Source organism: Camelina sativa, chromosome 17, assembly GCF_030686135.1.
Source record: "Camelina sativa cultivar CO46 ecotype springtype chromosome 17, ASM3068613v1".
NCBI lineage: Eukaryota > Viridiplantae > Streptophyta > Magnoliopsida > Brassicales > Brassicaceae > Camelina > Camelina sativa.
The window spans coordinates 20,997,399-21,017,985 of NC_141896.1; the positions used below are offsets into that span (position 1 = coordinate 20,997,399).

Consider the following 20,587-nt stretch of genomic DNA (forward strand, 5'->3'; position numbering starts at 1 on the left):
TAGTGCTTCATTTACAATTAATTAAATAGGTGAAGTTCTGTGGAAATTATATCTACCACTTGAAGAGTCTAATAAATCATCGTCTCGTATTTTGCTAAACCCTCCTAAGGTGCTAGTGCTAGAGCCTAAGGTGCGAGCACCTAAGGTGCCAAAGTCCAAGTGATTGACTTCTAAGCCAATGGTCACTTGAAGAGTCTAATAAATCATCATCTCGTAACTTGTTAAACCCTCCTAAGGTGCTAGTGCTAGAGCCTAAGGTGCGAGCACCTAAGGTGCCAAAGTCCAAGTGATTGGCTTCTAAGAACAGCATGCATGTTTTTTCATTTGAAACTCTGAACTTGATTTGTTGTTTGTTGGTATCCTTCTAAATCTTAAAACCTTGTGTCGATTTGATCCTCTTATGAGATGAGTTGTAGTTTGAGTCTTTTATTCGTATAGATTGAGTCTCAATTATATGTTTAGTTGGTCCTTCAATTTGAATTTTTCTTCTGTTTCTCATAACCGTCTTAGAAAATAAAACGGATTGTCACCAAAGCAAACCGATCTAAATGTTTCTCACACTGTACTTTCCCCCCTATGATACAAAACTATAGTACAGTAAAACCTCTATAAATTAATAATATCGGGACCATGAAAATCTATTAATTTATAGAGGTTTTAGTTTATCGATAGAGAGACTTCCTAATTTGATAAAAAAGAATTTAAAATAAGATTTAATTACTATAAATGATATTTTTATAAAATCAATTACAAAGAAAATAACAATTATCATGTTTTGAAGATATTGATCAAAGATGTTTATACATCAAATAAATAAAAATGAACTCTAATAAAAATTTATATGTATATATATACATATATTTAGATAATTTTATATAATTATTAATTTATACTATTGATGAGACCATATATTTACACATGATTTAAAAAAAGTATTATTATCTTATTATATTATCGAATTGTATTCAAAATTACAACAATCCCAAGTTAGGACTGAAGAAATATATTAATTTATAGAGACTACTAATTTATCGAGTATTAATTTATAGAAGTTTATACTGTATATACAAAAAGATTGAACACAATGTCTATTAGACATCACCCCGTTTCCTTAAAAATAAAACTACGTGGCGTTAATTTTGAGTATATAGAAACGTTACGTAGTTTTTATTTGTCCATCCACGTCGGACGTTGACGATAGCCGATAAGGGTTCAACGACACGATTGCCTCTGATGATTTCGAACTTGAGTTACAGAAAAAATCAGTAGAGCTTTAGTGGAGAATCTCTAAAATGGCGGTGATGGTTTCGACGAATGCTTTGGTAAAGGCTTCGTTTTTAGATATAAGTCGGAATTTTTTCTCGAAACCGATGTTTCCTCAGCCGTACTACTATAATTGCCGACGAGTCGTTCGTCTGAAATCGAAGACTAAGGTAATGTTCTGCTTGAACTTGAACACGAAGGAGGCAGGTTTTGAATTCAAACCCAGTTTTGATCAGTACCTGCAAGTAATGGAATCGGTTAAAACAGCGAGGAAGAAGAAGAAATTGGACAGATTAAAAGTTGAGGATGACGATGGTGGAGGTGGGAAGGTGTGATAGATTTGATTCGGATGTGAAAGGTGTGAGGAGTAAGAGTGGGGAGCTGAAGGATGAGAGTTCCAGGATGAGATACTTGAGGCAGGAGATGGTAAGTGATATACGTAATGAGAGAGGTTTTAATAGGAGTGAAGAAAGTGGAATTCATAGAGTAATTAAAGATGTGAAATGGAGTAAGAGTTGTGAATCTTCAGTAACTGTGACAGAAGATGATGGCTTTAGGAGTAGGTACACAAAGCAGGAGTATCACCGTTCCTCTGATACATCTAGAGGGATTGAGAGAGGTTCTAAAGTTGGTGAATTGGATCTTGTTGTTGAAGAAAGGAGAGTTCAGAGAATAGCCAAAGATGTAGGATGGAGTAAGAGTGGTGAATCTTCATTGACTGTGCCACAAGATGAGAACTTTAGGAGAAGGTACTCGAAGCAGGAGTATCACCATTCCTCTGGTACATCAAGAGGGATTGAGAGAGGTTCTAGAGTTGATGAATTGGATCTTGTTGTTGAACAAAAGAGAGTTCAAAGAATAGCGAAAGATGTAAGATGGAGTAAGAGTGGTGAATCTTCAGTGTCTGCGCAAGAAGATGAGAGCTTTAACAGAAGGTCCTCTAAGCAGGAGTATCACCGTTCCTCTGGTACATCTAGAGAGATTGAGAGAGGGTCTAAAGTTGGTGAATTGGATCTTGTTGTTGAAGAAAGGACAGTTCAGAGAATAGCCAAAGATGCAAGATGGACTAGGAGTCGTGAATCTTTAGTGACTGTGTCAGAAGGTGAGAGTTTCAGGAGACAGAATCCAAAGCAGGAGATGGTGAGGTATCAGCGTTCTCATGATACATCCAAAGGAGATGGATTGGATCTCTTTGCTGAAGAAAGGCGAATTGAGAGATTAGCCAACGAGAGGCATGAATTGAGAAGTAGCAAATTGAGTAGAACCAGGAGCATTGGTGCTAAAAGAGATAATGATGATGATAGCTTGTTTGCCAATGAAACTCCTGCCTTTAAGTTTTCCGATGAGTCCAGTGACATAGTGGACAAGCCAGCTACTTCACGAGTCGAAATGGAAGACAGAATCGAGAAGTTAGCAAAAGTGTATGTCTTTATGCTATTATCTAGATTTAGTTCAACTTCTTAGAGTACATAGAAGATAAAACGTAGGAGGTACATAATGAATTTTCAGTTGGTTATGTGCTACTGTACATGAAATTAGGGAGTGAGATTAGTACATTTCTCATGCAATTATCACATTCAGCTGAACTTTATGTTAAGGAAGTTTATTTCGCTAGGTTGAATGGTGCAGACATCAATATGCCTGAGTGGCTGTTTTCCAAGGCGATCCGGAGTGCAAAAATCAGATATACGGATTTCACTGTAATGAGACTGATCCACTTTCTAGGGAAACTAGGAAACTGGAGACGAGTTCTTCAAGTCATCGAGTGGATTCAAAGGCAAGACCGTTACAAATCGAACAAGCTAAGGTAAGTATTTTACTGGCTATTCTAAATGTGAGCTGTGGATATATTGCATTGGTAGCCCATTTGATTTCACATGTAGAAGTTCAGAATCTTTTTTCAAAGACGTAAAACTGACAAAAAAATATTACCATTTCTGATTCAGAATCGTCTATACAACTGCACTAAACGTTCTTGGTAAATCAAGAAGGCCTGTGGAAGCTCTCAATGTATTCCACGCTATGCTGGTATAATAACCCTTGTGCCATGCTTGTATGTGTTTTTGTTGCTTTTGATTTAGTCTGAGTTAATCTTTTTGCTTTCTTTGCCAGTTACAAATTTCATCATATCCGGATATGGTAGCATACCGTTCAATTGCAGTCACACTTGGACAAGCTGGGCATATCAAGGAACTCTTCCATGTTATTGACGTAATGAGATCTCCACCTAAAAAGAAGTTCAAGCCAACAACACTTGAAAAATGGGATCCTCGGCTTGAACCAGACGTTGTTGTTTATAATGCGGTTAGTAATTTTTATAATATATATATATAGCCTACACTTTTTCTCAGAAACATAAAGTCACCCGACTGATGTGAATGCTGGACATCTAACCACAGGTGCTCAATGCATGTGTTCAACGAAAGCAATGGGAAGGAGCATTCTGGGTCTTGCAACAGTTGAAGCAACGAGGGCAAAAACCTTCTCCTGTAACCTATGGCCTCGTCATGGAGGTGAAAATATCTCTTCGTCTCATAACAATCAATATTGCATATCAACACTATTGAGTTGTGGATTTGTATTATTGTCTAAGCAGGTGATGTTAGCATGTGAGAAGTACAATTTAGTTCATGAATTCTTCAGGAAGATGCAGAAATCTTCTATCCCTAATGCTCTAGCATATAGAGGTATTTTTGTAACATCAATGTTCTTTTCCTTTAGATTATTAGTATTTGAATTCCCTAAGAGTGACCATTTGTACCTGTGATCAGTTCTTGTTAATACTCTATGGAAAGAAGGTAAAACCGATGAGGCCATACATACGGTTGAGGATATGGAAAGCCGTGGTATTGTTGGATCAGCTGCTCTTTACTACGACCTTGCTCGATGTCTTTGTAGCGCAGGAAGGTGTAGTGAAGGGCTCGATATGGTAAATTTTTGTAAATCCAGTAGTGCTTAATTAAGCTCATTGACAATTTGATATTTAAAAGGCTGATATTGATCATACCAATCCAATGTCAGCTGAATAAGATATGTAGAGTTGCAAATAAACCTCTCGTGGTGACTTACACTGGCCTGATCCAAGCATGCATCGACTCAGGAAACGTCAAGGATGCAGCTTACATCTACGATCACATGAAGAAGGTCTGCAGCCCAAACCTGGTCACTTGCAACATAGTGCTTAAAGGTTATCTACAAGGCGGGTTGTTTGAAGAAGCGAGAAAACTTTTCCAGAAGATGTCAGAAGATGGAAATCATATACAAAGCAGCTCTGATTTCGAATCAAGAGTACTGCCAGACACGTACACATTCAACACGATGCTAGACGCTTGTGCTGAACAACAGAAGTGGGATGATTTCGGTTATGCATATCGGGAGATGTTGCGTCACGGATACCATTTCAATGCGAAACGCCATCTCAGAATTGTACTTGAAGCGAGCAGAGCAGGAAAGGTAAAAAAAAAACAAACCTTTATGAGACAAGTTGAAACATTTTGACTTATGTTATCATCTTGTCTGATCAACCTCTCACCTGTGTGTCTGTTTGTGATCAGGAGGAAGTGATGGAAGCAACATGGGAACACATGAGACGAAGTAAAAGAATCCCGCCATCACCTCTAATTAAAGAAAGATTCCTTAGGAAACTCGAGAAAGGCGATCATATGTCGGCTATATCATCTCTTGCTGACCTTAGTGGCAAAATTGAGGAGACAGAGTTACGTGCATTTTCAACTTCAGCATGGTCCAGGGTCTTGTCCCGGTTTGAGCAAGATTCAGTTTTGAGGTTAATGGACGATGTGAACAGACGCTTGGGTTCGAGAAGTGAGTCTTCGGATTCAATTTTGGGGAATCTATTGACTTCTTGTAAAGAGTTTGTAAAGAAACAGAACACAAGTTTTGTTGTAAGTTAATTCTTTGTGAATCTTAAAGTTAAAAACAAACGCATGTTCTGTTTTCTTAAAAGATAGGAAATGCTTAGGGAGAAGGGTAAGATAATGACTTTACTTAATTACTTTCAAACATTCGAACTTACGTTAAGCTTTTGAAACTCGTACGACCGAGTGGGGATTCACGTAGCTTAAATCAACAAAACAAATTCAGAAAACTTCAAACTAATTATATAATTTTGGAACGTACGTGAAGGGGATAAAGTGCGTCGTAATCTCAAGCCACCCAAGCCACCCAAAAGGACTAATTAGCCACCCAAAAGGACTAATTTAGTCAAGAGGAGACGTGAAGAAATAGAAAAATTGCATGTCTCGGAGCTAATTATATATTTTTCAAAAAATAAATAAATAAAATTAGAGAAGGGGGAATGTATCATGTAATTGTGTGGTAGACGAAGAACGATACTATTATAAAAGAGTCAACGTGCATGGTCGCTTTGCTTCATAAAAATGCAATATAACAAACTTTTTTATTTTTTTTGGTAAAAGGTTAAATTTTATACCAATTTTCAGTTTTTTCTGTACAAAATGCAAACAAACAAATACATTAGAACGGAAAGCTTATACAAGCAAAATAGCCGGCCAGAAGCGAGGACGAGGAAGTCGTCGATCCTGCAATGGAGACAATATAACAAACTTTGTCTAATGTAATGAACTAATGAAGTCAAACACACATAAATGATAAACCTATTACTTTCTGATTTCATTAATCACCAGAAAATTAGTTTATATATATACAGTAAAATCTTTATAAATTAATAAGGTTGGGACCACCTAATTTTATTAATTTATAGAGGTTTTAATTTATCGATAAATTAATAAAATATTAACTTACCGAAAGATTAATAAAATATTAATTTATGAAGATATTTTTTTCATTTTCATAGTTTTGAACTTTTTTTATTAAAAATAAGATACTTTTGTTATAATTTACACCTTTAAAATTTTTTCTTAATTTATAATTTCAAATATCGTAAAATGATGAATATCAATAGTTTACTAGATTATTCACGTGAAAATGATAAATGTTTAGAGATTTAGAGTTTATAAGAAAGTGTTGTCACTATCCTTCATGATGAAGTCCAAGAAGAGATTGCAGTATCTTTAGAACCAATTATACGTAAAGATACAACTATCACGTCTAGGACGCACCATAATTTTTGGACGCAGATTAAGAAAACAACACAAAAAGTTTTTGATGCAATGAGAAAAATTATAGATGAGTTCCAATAAAAATGCAAATTCAAGAATAAGCAAACAACAATAGAATCATATTTCACTAAATTTTTTTAGATATATATATATATATATATATATTTGGTTTATATCATTATTAATTTATAATATTTATGGTACCATATTTTTACATAGAATTTCAAAAAAAAAGTATTATCTTATTATTTTATCAAATTGTGTCATCTTTTACACCGGCCTAACTCGGGACCAGCAAAAATTATTAATTTATAACGAATATTAATTTAAAGAGTATTATTTTATAAAGATTCTACTATATATATATATATGCATTACATGCAAGTATGCAACTATCTTCAACAATGAATGTGTGATGACGATTTGATTTAGAGGCTTAGAGCGAGGCCAAACAACTTGAATGTAATAGAGTTGAGCATGTTAGAACAGGTGGGTAAACACATCAATCATCACCACTAAGCAACAAAAGATATTGTAAAAGAGCTTTTGATCAATTTATAATTTGCTTTGTAATTAGTGGGCATACGATAATTATTGATTATTCTTCTATATATCCACAAACTGATCATAGGAATTTTCAGTTTTTATCGTTTAAAGTGAGTTTGCAAAAGAAGAATCTCTCACATAAATATTTGTTTTTTTGACTTTTTCCATCTTTCTTTCCATGGTTTGGTTTGAATTATTAATATAGTCACTAAACTGCATTAAAAAAAAAAACTAAAGATCACCAAAATGCCTAAAGATCACCAAAATGCGAAGTACATCAATACGGTTTCACAAATCAAAATCGGGAGATATTTTTTAGTCCAAAAGTTGCAGCGTAACCGACAAAAAGAAAGGAGGGAGAAGAGGAGACAGCACATTTACAATTAGGGGAGAAGGCCGGTTCACATCATACGATGTCGTTTTAAGATATTTTTTTAAAAAAGCCAGCACCAAAACATGTACGTGGCGCTATATCATGTAACCATGCCATGCTAGTATTGGACCCTCTATCCTGACATACATTTTTGTTGTTTTGATTGATCTCTTTATTCTGCCTTTTTAGTATTTCTTTATAATCCTTTTTGTTTCGCAAAAATTTATATTTAAAACAATCAAGGTATTATATATATAGATTCTTTTATATTTCTTAACAAATAAATTATGTGAATAAAAAAAATTAACACAGAAGTTTTCTTTTTGTTACTAAAATTGGTGGATAGAAGAACAGTAAATTTGTGAATAATATAATCTAAAGAAAATAACTATATATAAATATATATAGACACAATTTTTTTGAGCTATTATTTTGTAGCTTGCGACATACAGTATAATAAATTTGTTTCAGGTTATCAAAAACAAATATTAAATATATGTTTCATCGTTTGAATTCGACTTTGATTATACATCAACTTCATGAAGAAATAAAAACTTATTTTCGTTGTAGTAATGACTAAACGACTACGATTGAAAATTCTAGTTGCAGTCTAATTGTTGGTTTTTCATTTCACCTCACATGTGATGCATGTCTCTCGTCCAATAAAACCTATAATTTTAACAATTGGTCAATTGCCCAACTAAAACGAACGAAGTCTAATACATAATTTTCACCTCACGGTTATATTATTTATTTATTTAATACATAAGTTTTACAAAATTATGTTAATATAAAGTTTTGATACATTTGACATGTATTTTTAAATCTAATTTTCTATGTGGGTTCTTTTACCAAAAACATTAGCCATTTAGTATCGCATAATTGATATAAAAAATTATGCACAATTTTTCTACATTGTATTTAACTTGTTTTCATTATATAAAGTAACAAAATTATCTGACTATTCTATAATAAAATTTACTATCACATGATTGATACATCTACTTAACATTTAAAAATATCAAAAAAAATTTGTAATTTTTATAAACATTAATTTTAACACATTTTAAAAATCATTGAACCTTCCCTTTCATTAATTGAGTAGACAATTCAATTAGTCAGCTCCATTAAAATCTTTCTAATTGAAGAAATTAATAACATATTAATTATGAAATAATATCATGCACTAAACTCTTAGTAACTTAACTCATTTGTTATAAATAGTAATTTTTTATTTTTTATTTTTTTATTTAATCCATAAGTTTTACAAAGTTATGTTAATATTCATTCCAAAAACACTAATTTGGTACATTTGACATGTATTTTAAATATAATTTTCTATGTAAATTTTTTTTCCGAAAACATTATCCATTTACTATCGCATAATTGATATAAAAAATTCCACACAATTTTTCTACATTGTAATTGATTTGTTTATTTTTATCGTTCACAAAAATCTACTACATTAGAAAGAATTCAACATTGAGATGAATGAAAAAATAGAAAGTACAAAGTATGACTCATATATAAACGCAGAGGTCCGTGATGTCGATTAAGAAGATCTACTACATTAGAAAGAGTTCACAAAAACCTACATTAGAAAGAGTTCAGCATTGAGATGAATGAAGCAATGGAAAGTACAAAGTATGACTCAGATATAAAAGCAGAGGTCCGTGTGTTTTTTCTTTAGAGATGTAGATTGAGAAGATCTACATTAGAAAGAGTTCAGCATTGAGATGAACGAAGAAATGGAAAGCACAAAGTATGACTCTGCTTTTCCGTGTTTTTTCTTTAGAGCTGAGGAGGACCGAGAAGATCCTCAAGGTTGAATACCTGCAGAGAAAATCTTGAGAGAGTGAGACAAGACAAAGGTGTACTAGAGCCGAACGTACGTGAAGGGGATAAAGTGTGCGTCGTAATCTCAAGCCACCCAACAGGACTAATTTAGTCAAAAGGAGACGTGAAGAAATAGAAAAATTGTATGTCGCAGAGCTAATTTTATATTTTTCAAAAAATAAACAAAATAAAATTAGAGAAGGTGAAATCTATACTAGTCTTTTTTTGCAGCAGTTTGCTCAAAAATATTTTGGAATTTTTTTACATTGAATGCTATTTAATGCTTATATTCATATTCAAACAAGTTTACTTAACTTTATCTACTATCCTTATAACCAAGCACAGTTAAAATATTTTAAATATCCATATATATAATGTTCTATAATTAATATAAACATTTAGAAGATTTATTCCACATTAAAAAAATTATTCTCTTGTTATCTCTTTTTTATTTTAAAATTTAAATGTAGTGAATCATCATATAATACATAAAGTTAATAAAATGTGTATTTTTCCTTCAGATATTTTGATTTGAATTTTTTTAAACAAATATATATTACTCAATTAATATAAAAAGTGTGTGTTCAACATATATATATAGTAAATTTAATGTATATAGTAAATTATAAAATTTTAAGAAGTTTATAATTTATAACTGATATATCTAAATTTAATAAAAAGTTTAAAATTATAAATATTTAAACATATTAAATTTTCAAAATTACACAAATTAGTTATATTACATGACGGGTTATATGACATTACATGACTGAATTAATAATACTAAAAAATAAACTATCACTAATATGATATTTCAATACGTGTTAAATTTTCATTTTAATGTTTTAACAACACCAATATAAAATATATCGAATCAAACTGATTTAATTAAGATTATAATAAACAAAAATTATTCTGTGGAAAAAAAAGTTATTCTTCAGTATACCAAGGTTTATATATTAAATTATTAAAATTAACAAAAGAGTATATTAGCAAAATTAGTATTAAAATAGTACATTAACAAAAACAAAAATTTTTAAAAAACTTATTCCGCGGTGTACCGCGGGTCATAATCTAGTGTATCATGTAGTATGGTAGACGAAGAACGATACTATTATAAGAGAGTCAACGTGCATGGTCGCTTTGCTTCATAAAAATGCAATAACAAACTTTGTCTAATGTAATGAAGTCAAACACACAAAAACCTATTACTTTCTGATTTCATTAATCACCAGAAAATTAGTTTATTAGATCCAATTCAAAGCTATTTCTTTTGAATATATATATATATATATATATATATATATATATATATATATATATGCATGCAAGTATGCAACTAACTACCATCAACAATGCATGTGTGACGATGATTATTTGATTCATTCGGACTAATTAGATAAAAATAAAGCGATGCCAAACAAGTTGAATGTGAGAGAGCTGAGCATGTTAGAACAACAGGTGGGTAAACACATCAATCATCACCACTACGCAACAAAATAGATATTGTAAAAGAGCTTTTGATCATTTTTTTTTTTGAACAACTGATGTTATATATGATTAGAGAGTTTTGTTACACATTCTGTTATACATTCTGTATCAGCGTTTAGCTTGACATCATACCACCCCTTATACTACCTAAAAGTCACCATCCTTACCATCAGGAGGACTTTCCAAAAAATCGAGTTTAACTACACCAAAACTCAAAGTCAAACAGGAGGAATGATTCTTTCTTCCATAAAGACGCAGTGCAGCCAGGAGGGAAATTCCCTTGCAACATACGAGTTCAATCTGCCATATGTAGTTACGCTTTGAGCGATCAGCAAAGCTCCTCTGTTTGAAGTTGAGTTTTCCAAAAAGAATTTCCAGTCTTTGATGTGATCTAAAACTGCTTTTACCTCCCCCGATTGATATCTGAAGGAAGGCCACACATTCGGTCTGTTAATAGCGTTGAACAAAAGAGTGTCTTGGAGGGCGAAAATCACCTTCTCTACTCTGTGGCTACTCATACTCTCGATGGCCCAAACTAGACATGTCAACTGAGCTTCATCCCGGTTAGTTATCCTTGAGAAAGCTCTTCTGCTGTGTAATAGGACATGACCTGTTTGATCTCTCAAGACCCAGGCTCCATTAACCAGGTTGTTTCGTTTGGACCACGATGAGCCTATATTGCACTTTAGCCAATTCAAAGGAGGGGGTAACCAAGATTTACCTTCTTGAGAGATACCCCTTGAACTAGTGTCCTGACCGACCCCAATTTCAGTGACGACCTGCGGACCACCCTGTTCATCAACTTTTTGAGCCTCTACCCACTCAAACCAGTCTTCCTTAGCTTTCAGCGCCGTGTCCAAAGGAGAAAAACACATACCTTCGAAAGCAACATTGGGCTTGTTCGTTTGGTTGACGCTGACGGCTGCGGCAGCGGCAGCGGCTGCGTTTATGTTTTTAACCGCTGAATTAAAACAACGTTTAAAAATATTAGATGCAGGTCGCAGCGTTTGCCGCAGCGTCATGACGCAGGTACCTGCGGCAAGCAAACAAACAACCATACCTGCGTCTGCCGCAGCCGCAGGTACCTGCGGCAGCCAAACGAACAAGCCCATTGTTTCTGTTCTTCCAAATTCTCCATAAGACCCACGGGAAGGATTTTCTTATATCCTCTGGCAACAAATAATTGACCTGATTTAGTAGAAGATAGTGGATATTTGAGAAAACTGAACCATTGTGGAAACCAAATTCTGGGGATAGGATCCCTGCTAAAGCCCATATTTGTCTCGCCACATGACAAGCATAAAGAATGTGGTTGATTGTTTCGCCATCACTACCACAAATCTGGCATACATAGTCAACATGGATACCTCTTCTGTTAATTGCATCAGCCACCGGAAGAGTCCCAGAAAGAATTTTCCATAGAAAAATTTAAAGCTTAGGATCAGTTGGAACTTTCCACACCAAAGACTTCAAAGGGTTAGTTGACGGCAGTTGGTGTGCTTGCAATCTCAAAGAGATGTTTTTGGACTGCGATGCGAGCCAATAGGCCAACTTTACCGAGAAGTCTCCACTCTTGTTGAATTTCCAAGCAAAGAAATCCTCACTATCGATCACCGGCTTGATCTTCATTATTCTCGGGATGTCACCGGGGAGGAAGTTGTCTTGAAGTTTCTATGGATCCCATTTCCTTCTTCTCCTGTCAATGAGATCTGAGACCCTGAAGTTTGGGTTAAAAACACTATTTCGCCTCCAAGGGGGTCTCATCTCTCCATCTTCTATCCAGTTGTCTATCCAAACTCTGATGGTTTTTCCATTGCCCACCTTCTTAACCAGACTAGTGATTAGAAGGTCACGTCCGTGCAAAATACTCCTCCATGCAAAGGAAGGGCGGGCCCCCAACTTGGCCGACATTAAGTCTGTCGTGGGATAGTATTTACTCTTTAAAACCAGAGAAAAAAGACAATGGGGGGTTTTGAAGGAGTCTCCAAGCTTGTTTGGCAAGGAGAGCTTGATTAAAAGTAGGGATGTCCCTAAATCCCATTCCACCAAGATCTTTAGGCAAACACAACCTTTCCCAGCTCTGCCAATGAATCTTGTTCACATGCTCTTGATTGTTCCACCAGAAGTCGGCCATTGTACTTGCAAGATTAGAGCATGTCGTCTTCGGGAGCTTGAAACATGACATCACAATCACGGGCATTGCTAAAGCAACCGATTTGATTAACACTTCTTTGCCTCCCTGAGACAGAGCTTTTGCATACCATGAGTGCATCTTCGCTTTGACTCTGTCCTTTAAGTAGCTTAGCAATTGAACCTTTGGTCCAGTGAAACATTCAGGCATTCCAAGGTATGAGCTTGCACCACCTTCCTTATGGATCCCCATCTTGTTCTTGATGCCACACTTTAGTCCCGGACTGACATTAATTCCAAAGGTTATGGAGGACTTTTGTAAATTGATGACCTGTCCAGTAGTCTCACCATATCTCTGCAGAATCTCTTGTAATTTGTGGCTTTGGTTCAGAGTGGCTTTGCACATGAAGAGGCTGTCGTCTGCGAATAACAAGTGATGAACTTCTGGACCACCAGCATTGAATTTTACTTCTTCAATCTTTCCTTGTCTCTGCGCCTTGTTGAGTAGGTGAGTCATGCCTTCCGTACATAAGTCAAAGAGGAAAGGGGATAGAGGATCTCCTTGTCTTAAACCTCTTTTTGGTGAAATGAATCCAAATGGTTGGTCATTTATGAGTACAGAATAGGTTACTGAGCTCACACAACTCATGATCCAATCGATCCATCTGACATGAAATCCAAGTGCTCCTAGCAGTGACCTAAGGTAAGTCCATTCCACCCTGTCATAAGCCTTGGACATATCAGTCTTGACCGCCATGAGTTATCCTAGAGGGCCTGTCTTCCACACAAGCTATGCACAACTTCATGAGCCACAATGATATTGTCCGAGTTTAGTCTCTCAAGGACAAAGGCCGACTGGTTAATAGATACAATTTCAGAGAGAAAAGGCTGCAACCTAGCTACCAAGCCTTCGAAATTATCTTGTATAGAATGTTACACGGACTGATAGATCGGAGATCTTTCATCTCAGTCGGGTGATGGAGTTTTGGGAGTAGGAAGATGTGAGTAAAGTTCCAGTCAGCCGGAAAGATACCATTATGAAAGAAACCCTGTACTTCTTTTACAACTTGAGCTCCGACAGTGATATACTGTTGGAAAAAACTGGCAGACATCCCATCTGGACCAAGAGCACTACTCGCATCAATAGAGAAAACCGCTTTCCTTATTTCTTCGGGAGTAACTTTGAATGTTAGTTCCTCATTCATCCTCTGTGTTACTTTCGGCTGGAGGTCTGAGAACCATTCTTGGAAAGGCTCCGGATTGGCTAACTGGAAGAGATCAGTGAAATAATCTGCAGCGACCCCTCCTTTATCCGCTTCAGAGAATTGAGCTTTACCATTTCTGTCCATCAATTTTTCAATCCGGATCCTAGACCTATTCCCTTTGACTGAACCATGGAAAAACTTGGAGTTTCGATTCCCAGACCTTAGCCATTTTTGTCTGCTTCTTTGTCTCCAATAATACTCTTCAGCTCTGTAGGCTCTTGCTAATTCCCTCTTGAGAATATGCACTTGATGAAGATTCGGCCATCTTTCAGATTGAATTCTCTCTAAAACTTTTTCCAGATGATGAATTTTCTAAAGCGAGTTTACAGAGTTCTTTTTTTTCCAACCACTTAGAGCTTTTCTGCAGTCTCTTATCCTTTGAGATACCCGAAAGCCTGCACTTCTAAGGGAGGGTTTCCAGGTTTGAATAATCACTCTCTTAACCTCTGGATTGCGAAGATCCCTTCTGTCAAACCGGAATTGCCCCTTTACTGATGATTGAGCAGAAGATAGTCTTAACAGAACATGTCTAAGATCGGAACCCCTAAGATCCAGAAACTCTTGGAGGTTGGAAATACATCAAACCAGTTTTTATTCCCAAACGACCTATCAAGCTGGCATTGGATCCAGTAGATACCTCTTCTTCTCGCCCAAGAGAAACAATTCCCGGAACTGTCAAGTTCTACCATTTCACAGACTTCAAGCAACTTTGAGAAATTATCAGCTCTCCTAGGTCCCCCAATCTTCTCCCCATTATGGAGAATAGTGTTGAAATCTCCTATCATACACCAACACTCTTTCCTTCTCACACCAATGCGAGATAAGCGTTCCCAAACACTGCTTCTCTTACTAGCATCCGGATCCCCATAAACACACGATAAGAAAAAATATGTTGTTCTAAACTGTACATGAACATCAACCAGATTTTTATCCGAGAAGCTCACCTCCAACTTTACACTATTCTTCCAAAATATAGCTAAACCACCGCATTTACCAACCGGATCCACTCTATAGAGCTGATCGTACCCTAACAAACATTGTACATCCACCAGATTATCTTTACCTTGCATTATCTCCATCAAAAACAAAATCTCAGGGAAGTGTTTTTTACGCAATTCCTTGAGACGCTGAACTGTCAAGTCTTGAGACCGTCCCAAGCCTTGACAATTCCAACTGAGAATGTTCATTAAGCATTGGGCGGTACCTCCTTTGGGACCACCTCCATAGGGATATGCTTTAGAATCTTTGCAGCGCCATTTCCATGATAAGCTGCTTTTCGTTTCTCCTTGACCCCAGCCTGAAGACCAATTTGTAAGCTCGGATTAGGTCCAGATGGTTGAGACTCTTTGGGCTTCGGACTCCTGAACTTCTTAGGAGGTCTGTTTCGATTTTTGACCTTTTTAGGATTAGTGCCGGATGGTCCAGCTTCATAGAAACCAGGACTAAACCCCGTTGCACTATCCTGAAAGGGCTGAGAAAGTGCTAGGAAAGAACCCGTTCCAGCATTGATGCCATACTGATCTTCCTCCATTAACCACGTCTCTCTCTCATTAGCTTTTATAGCAGCCACCTTCAGCTTTGGGCTTTTGGGGGTACTTTCTAATGAACATTCTGCTCAGGGCATTTGGAGAAGTCAAAGACATGCCCCTTATCCTTGTTTAAATCATGATGCACAACCAGTGGTTGCTCCAGCCTCAAGACAGTTTTCCTTGCAATTGGATCTCTCTCCACATCACCAAAAGATTTTTTTACTCTTTCTGCTTTTAAAAGCCAATCTTCATTATTTTCAGCCAACAAGTACTGCCTCATCCCTTCCAGAACATCTTGAGCAATTCTCTGTCTTCCTGTTAGGGGATCAAGTCCAACTTGATCTTCCCGCATCACACCGAAGAGCAGATCCGACTTTTTCAGAAAAAGCGATTTTGTTGATTGCAGAGTGGAGACTTCTTTCCTTTTTGCTTCCACTGTCGCCTCCTCTTTTTTTGTAAGAAGAGGACACTATGTGTTCTTATGCGTAAGGCGCTGGCATTCATAACATCTCTTCTGAACTCTCTCGTACTAGAATCTCACAGTGGCTGATCCCCCTTTTGGCAAGGAGAGAACCTTTGATCTACGAAGAGGACGAGCCACATCAAATATAACCTGCACTCGGACAAACTGTTGAACTTGAGCTTTTGACGAATGAAAAGCCACTTCTTTTACTTCACCCAGAAGCTCTCCTATAGCAGTGATGGCTTTGGCAGTGTAATAATTAATTGGAAGGTTCCAGATTTGTACCCACACCAGAAAAACTTGAAGGTAGTTTGAAGGGGGGTTTTCATACCATCTATCGACCACAGTAGACCAGTCGTTGTATGTGTGTGTACCCTTAGCCAAAATCTCTTCTAGGTCGTGCTCCGAATTGAAAATGAATTGGAACCTTTCGGCAGCCACACCCCTCATTCTTCCTATTTTTTGCCACTTCCTAGGCATATCACGAATCAGATTCTTCATGGATTGCTTGGCTGGGTTTAGAGTGCGGCCAACCAAGCTAAGAGTGTTTCTCTCCATAGACATGTATTCTGGGAAATCCAGCATCACGAATGGAAGATCTTCTTCCTCCTCTTCTAAAGACATTGCCAGCATCGCTTTATCCATGGCAAACGACATGACAACTCCCAAGCTTTGATGGATTTTGACAAAAGGGATATCGAGAAACAAACACAGAGACTTCAATTAGTAGAAAAACATAGGCCCGACCAGAAGAGCTTACTGATGGAGACCAAGATGAACACTTAGGAGCCAAGAACAAACCCTAGAGAACTTGAAGATTAGATCTAGAAAGAGCACTTTTAATCACTAAACAGTTGAAAACGGTAAGGGGAAAGAGGTTTCCCAGACTAAAAGTTCTATTCTTAACCTAATGGAATACTCTGGTTAAGAAATAAAGTACTAAGCCCAAATAAGGGAAACTTGTTGTTCGTGTTTTTTTTGTTTTTTTTGGAAGATATTTGAGAGCTTTTGATCATTTTATAATTTGCTTTGTAATTAGTGGGCATACGATAATTACTGATTATTCTTCTATATATCCACAAAGTGATAACATGAATTTTCTGTTTTTATCGTTAAGTGAGTTTGCAAAAGAAGAAACTCTCACATAAATGTTCGTTTTTTCAATCTTTCTTTCCATGGTTTGGTTTGAATTATTAATATAGTCACTAAACTGCATAAAGAAAAACTAAAGATCACCAAAATGCGAAATACACCAATACGGTTTCACAAATGAAACTTCACAAATCAAAATCGTGAGATATTTTTGAGTTCAAATTGTAATGTAACCGACAAAAAGAAGAAGGGAGAAGAGGAGACAGCGCATTTACAATGGGGTTACGTTAGGGGAGAAGGCCGGTTCACATCGTACGCTGTCGTTTTGAGATATTTTAAAAAAGCCAACACCAAAACATGTACGTGGCGCTATAGCATGTAATCATGCCATGCTAGTATTGGACCCTCTATCCTGACATACATTTTTGTTGTTTTTATTGATTTTTTCCTGCCTTTTTAGTATTTCTTTAAAATCCTTTTTGTTTCGCAAACATTTATATTTAAAACACCCAAGGTATTTAAAAAAAAACACCCAAGGTATTATATTTCTATATATACAGATTCTTTTACATTTCTTAACAAATAAAAAAAATTAACACAGACTTTTTTTGTATAATTAGAAAAAAATTGCTAAAAATATCCACAATTTTTTTTTCCCCGTCATACTGTACCATTACTATTCTTAAACCCATCATGTATTCATAATTGCATTATTACATACGAAGATTGATTAAATCAAATGTTACAACAATTGCTTTGAAACATATACAATTATAAAGAGATATCATGATATCATAATAAGCTGATCAATTATCTTGAGGTTGCTTCTTGACGATAGTCACAGGACACTTGACTCGTTTCGCGCAATACTCGCTCATACCAGCAGCGGACCCAGGATAAAAATTGAGGGAGGTCAGTTATAGGGAAAAACTAAAATTTTGTCATATTGGAGGTTTGAACTCGGGTGTGGGAAGGTCAACAGTGCAGAATTTACCATCTGTGCTACTGAAATTTTATGTAATTATATGTAAAAACAAACTATTTATCTAGTTTACCCAGGTCAGGTGACCCATCTACTTCCTAAGTAGGTCCGCCCCTGGCTCATACTCCCTAGCAATGCCCTATCAAAATACACCAAAACCATATCAAATAACCCATTAAATCAAAATATTTGGTGTGTCTTATAAAAAGATTAGTGGCTTACGCCCTTGTACCTTTTGATGAAGCCGTAGTCATGTGTGCCAATTACTAACATATCAGCTCTAAGTTTCTGAACTGCGTTGCATATAACTTCCTTTGCATCTCCTCTTCCAACTCGTCTCTCTATTTTTATTTGCACATTAAATCTGTGTATAATAGTTGGTCTTTACAATTAACCAATTGCCCAACTAAAAACGAACGATTCTGTTTATATCGTTGTTATATCATAATCGGAGCAAAACACTGTATACTTTTTTTTTTCACTCATGCTAACTGTAAATGTGACATGAATTCTTACACATGCTTTGTTTGGCTATTATTGCCAAAAAGTTTACTATTATCATTCCCAAAATTTTCTAAGTTCATTTATGCTTCGCCAACGATCTGATGGTCTTTGTCCATGGAGATAAGACATCTATTCAAGGTGTACTGTGAGTGTCTTTGATGATTTTGCAGTTCATTCAGGACTGAATATTAGTTTGGAGAAATCAACTTTATTTATGGCTGGTGTCTCCACTGATCAGAAAAGCGAGATCCTTCAGTAATTCCCCTTTGCTTCTGGCTCTTTACCGATTCGGTATCTCGGCCTCCCACTCCTCCCAAAGCGCATGTCCTCTGCAGACTATCGCCCTCTGATTGAACAAATACGTTCGAAGATAAACTCTTGGACGGCTAGAACACTCTCGTTTGCTGGACGTCTACAGCTTCTCCGCTCTATCATTTTCAGCATTACAAACTTTTGGATTTCTGCATTTAGACTTCCACGAGCCTGCATTCGCGAAATTGATCAACTGTGTTCAGCGTTTCTGTGGTCTGGTCCTTCTCTGAATGCTAAGAAGACTAAGGTTGCATGGTCAGAGGTTTGTCTCCCTAAGTCTGAGGGTGGTTTGGGGCTTTGTTCATTACATGAGGCTAATAATGTGAGTGTCCTCAAGTTGATTTGGAGAATCCTCTCTGCCAAGAATTCACTATGGGTTAACTGGATCCACCGTTACCTCATTTGCAGTGGTTCTTTCTGGTCAGAAAAAGATAATACCGTTGCTGGATCCTGGATATGGAAGAAGCTTCTGAAGTACAGGGACCTAGCAAAACAGTTTCACCGCATAGAGGTTTACAATGGTGAGTCCACTTCATTCTGGTTTGATGACTGGAGTTCTCTGGGCCGTCTATATGAGAAAGCTGGGGATCGTGGTTGTTTAACTATGGGAATACCAATCTCAAGTACGGTAGCTGAAGCAATGGACCAGACTCGCCGTAGACGGTATTGGAATGAGCTCCTCAGCTTGGTTGAAGAAGAACTTCACCGGAAACGTCTTGAAACGTGTTCATAACAGACAAGATGTTTCTCTATAGAAGCGGAAAGGTAACACTTATCATAAGACCTTTCGAATGAAGGACACCTGGTTACACATCCATGGAACGCATCCATTAATGGAGGAGGCTCGAGTATTTGGTTCGCTCATGCAACCCCATGATTTGCTTTTCTCACTTGGCTGTTGGTGAAAAACAGACTCGCAACAGGGGAACGAATGGTAAACTGGAACACAACCGCAAACACAAGTTGTGTGTTCTGCAATCATCCGATGGAGACACGAGAGCATTTGTTCTTTCTCTGTTCGTTCACGCAGCAGCTTTGGGAGTCGTTGGTGAAAAGACTAATCACGGACAAGTACACAACGAATTGGATGCAGGTGATACACATGCTTATGGGGACAGAGTTGGACAATACACAATGGTTCTTATTGAATTATGTTTTTCAGAATGTTATCCACTCAATTTGACGGGAGAGAACTGATAGGAGGCATGGAGAACCATCCTCATCGGTGGAGAAGCTAGTGAAGATCATAGACAAAAACATCCGTAACAGGATAAACACAATGCCAGACAAGGATGACACCCTCATTCTAGCTTGGCTGGCCTCAAGGTTCAACTGATACTATTGATTTTTTTCTTTTCTTTTTCAAAAAGTTTAAGTATGTAAACATCAGTTTATAAAAACTGCTGTAAAACGTTTATTTTTTCTTTGAATATAATTTAACATTAAAAAAAAGAACAATAAGAAAATTAACACTTAAAAGATGGTAAAAACTGTGATATTCTTTTTATTTATATTCTAATTTTAGAATAAAAAATAATTTACATGATTGTTTTAAAAGTTTTTTTTGATAAAACATTATGCAATAAAATTATATGCTAAACATTATGTTAAATCATATGCTTAATATGATCCGTGCTTATGTAAGATTTTATTTTTAACTACACAATAAGATCTTGGAAATTATGATTAAGTGTGATAAATT

General features: G+C 36.2%; 2 protein-coding genes and 2 pseudogenes across 3 annotated transcripts; 1 reads left to right on the forward strand and 3 right to left on the reverse strand.

Annotated features, from left to right (window-relative positions):
* The first annotated feature begins 1,239 nt into the window (after nucleotides 1-1,239).
* On the forward strand, nucleotides 1,240-5,226 carry LOC104757445 (pentatricopeptide repeat-containing protein At1g30610, chloroplastic-like; annotated as a pseudogene). Its single transcript, XR_015586835.1, has 9 exons — nucleotides 1,240-2,684; nucleotides 2,879-3,070; nucleotides 3,210-3,291; nucleotides 3,376-3,567; nucleotides 3,663-3,776; nucleotides 3,860-3,950; nucleotides 4,035-4,192; nucleotides 4,285-4,716; nucleotides 4,818-5,226. The product of XR_015586835.1 is annotated as a pentatricopeptide repeat-containing protein At1g30610, chloroplastic-like (transcript).
* A 5,600-nt stretch (nucleotides 5,227-10,826) lies between these two features.
* LOC147924117 (uncharacterized) lies at nucleotides 10,827-12,237 on the reverse strand. The gene is made up of 4 exons (XM_087496620.1): nucleotides 12,070-12,237; nucleotides 11,797-11,949; nucleotides 11,642-11,693; nucleotides 10,827-11,569 (listed from the first exon to the last, which is right to left on the reverse strand). The coding sequence occupies exons 1-4, from the start codon at nucleotides 12,235-12,237 to the stop codon at nucleotides 10,827-10,829; spliced, it is 1,116 nt and encodes a 371-aa protein (XP_087352746.1).
* A 1,400-nt stretch (nucleotides 12,238-13,637) lies between these two features.
* Nucleotides 13,638-15,190, reverse strand: LOC147924118 (uncharacterized). Its single transcript, XM_087496622.1, has 3 exons — nucleotides 14,641-15,190; nucleotides 14,391-14,563; nucleotides 13,638-14,234 (listed from the first exon to the last, which is right to left on the reverse strand). The coding sequence occupies exons 1-3, from the start codon at nucleotides 15,188-15,190 to the stop codon at nucleotides 13,638-13,640; spliced, it is 1,320 nt and encodes a 439-aa protein (XP_087352748.1).
* Nucleotides 15,190-16,640, reverse strand: LOC147924119 (uncharacterized; annotated as a pseudogene).
* Nucleotides 16,641-20,587: the final 3,947 nt, after the last annotated feature.

Excerpts from the sequence above, each read along its gene's own strand:
- LOC147924118 (XM_087496622.1), bottom strand. The coding sequence starts at position 15,190 with ATGAACATTCTCAGTTGGAATTGTCAAGGCTTGGGACGGTCTCAAGAC. Across the intron at positions 14,564-14,640 it reads CTCTTGGGCGAGAAGAAGAG|AGTTTCTGGATCTTAGGGGT; the intron begins GTATCTACTGGA and ends CCAACCTCCAAG. Across the intron at positions 14,235-14,390 it reads TTAGAAGTGCAGGCTTTCGG|AGGGAATTAGCAAGAGCCTA; the intron begins GTATCTCAAAGG and ends CATATTCTCAAG.
- LOC147924117 (XM_087496620.1), bottom strand. The coding sequence starts at position 12,237 with ATGAAGATCAAGCCGGTGATCGATAGTGAGGATTTCTTTGCTTGGAAA. Across the intron at positions 11,694-11,796 it reads ACTATCTTCTACTAAATCAG|GTACCTGCGGCTGCGGCAGA; the intron begins GTCAATTATTTG and ends TGGCTGCCGCAG. Across the intron at positions 11,570-11,641 it reads TGTTTGTTTGCTTGCCGCAG|CGGTTAAAAACATAAACGCA; the intron begins GTACCTGCGTCA and ends GTTTTAATTCAG.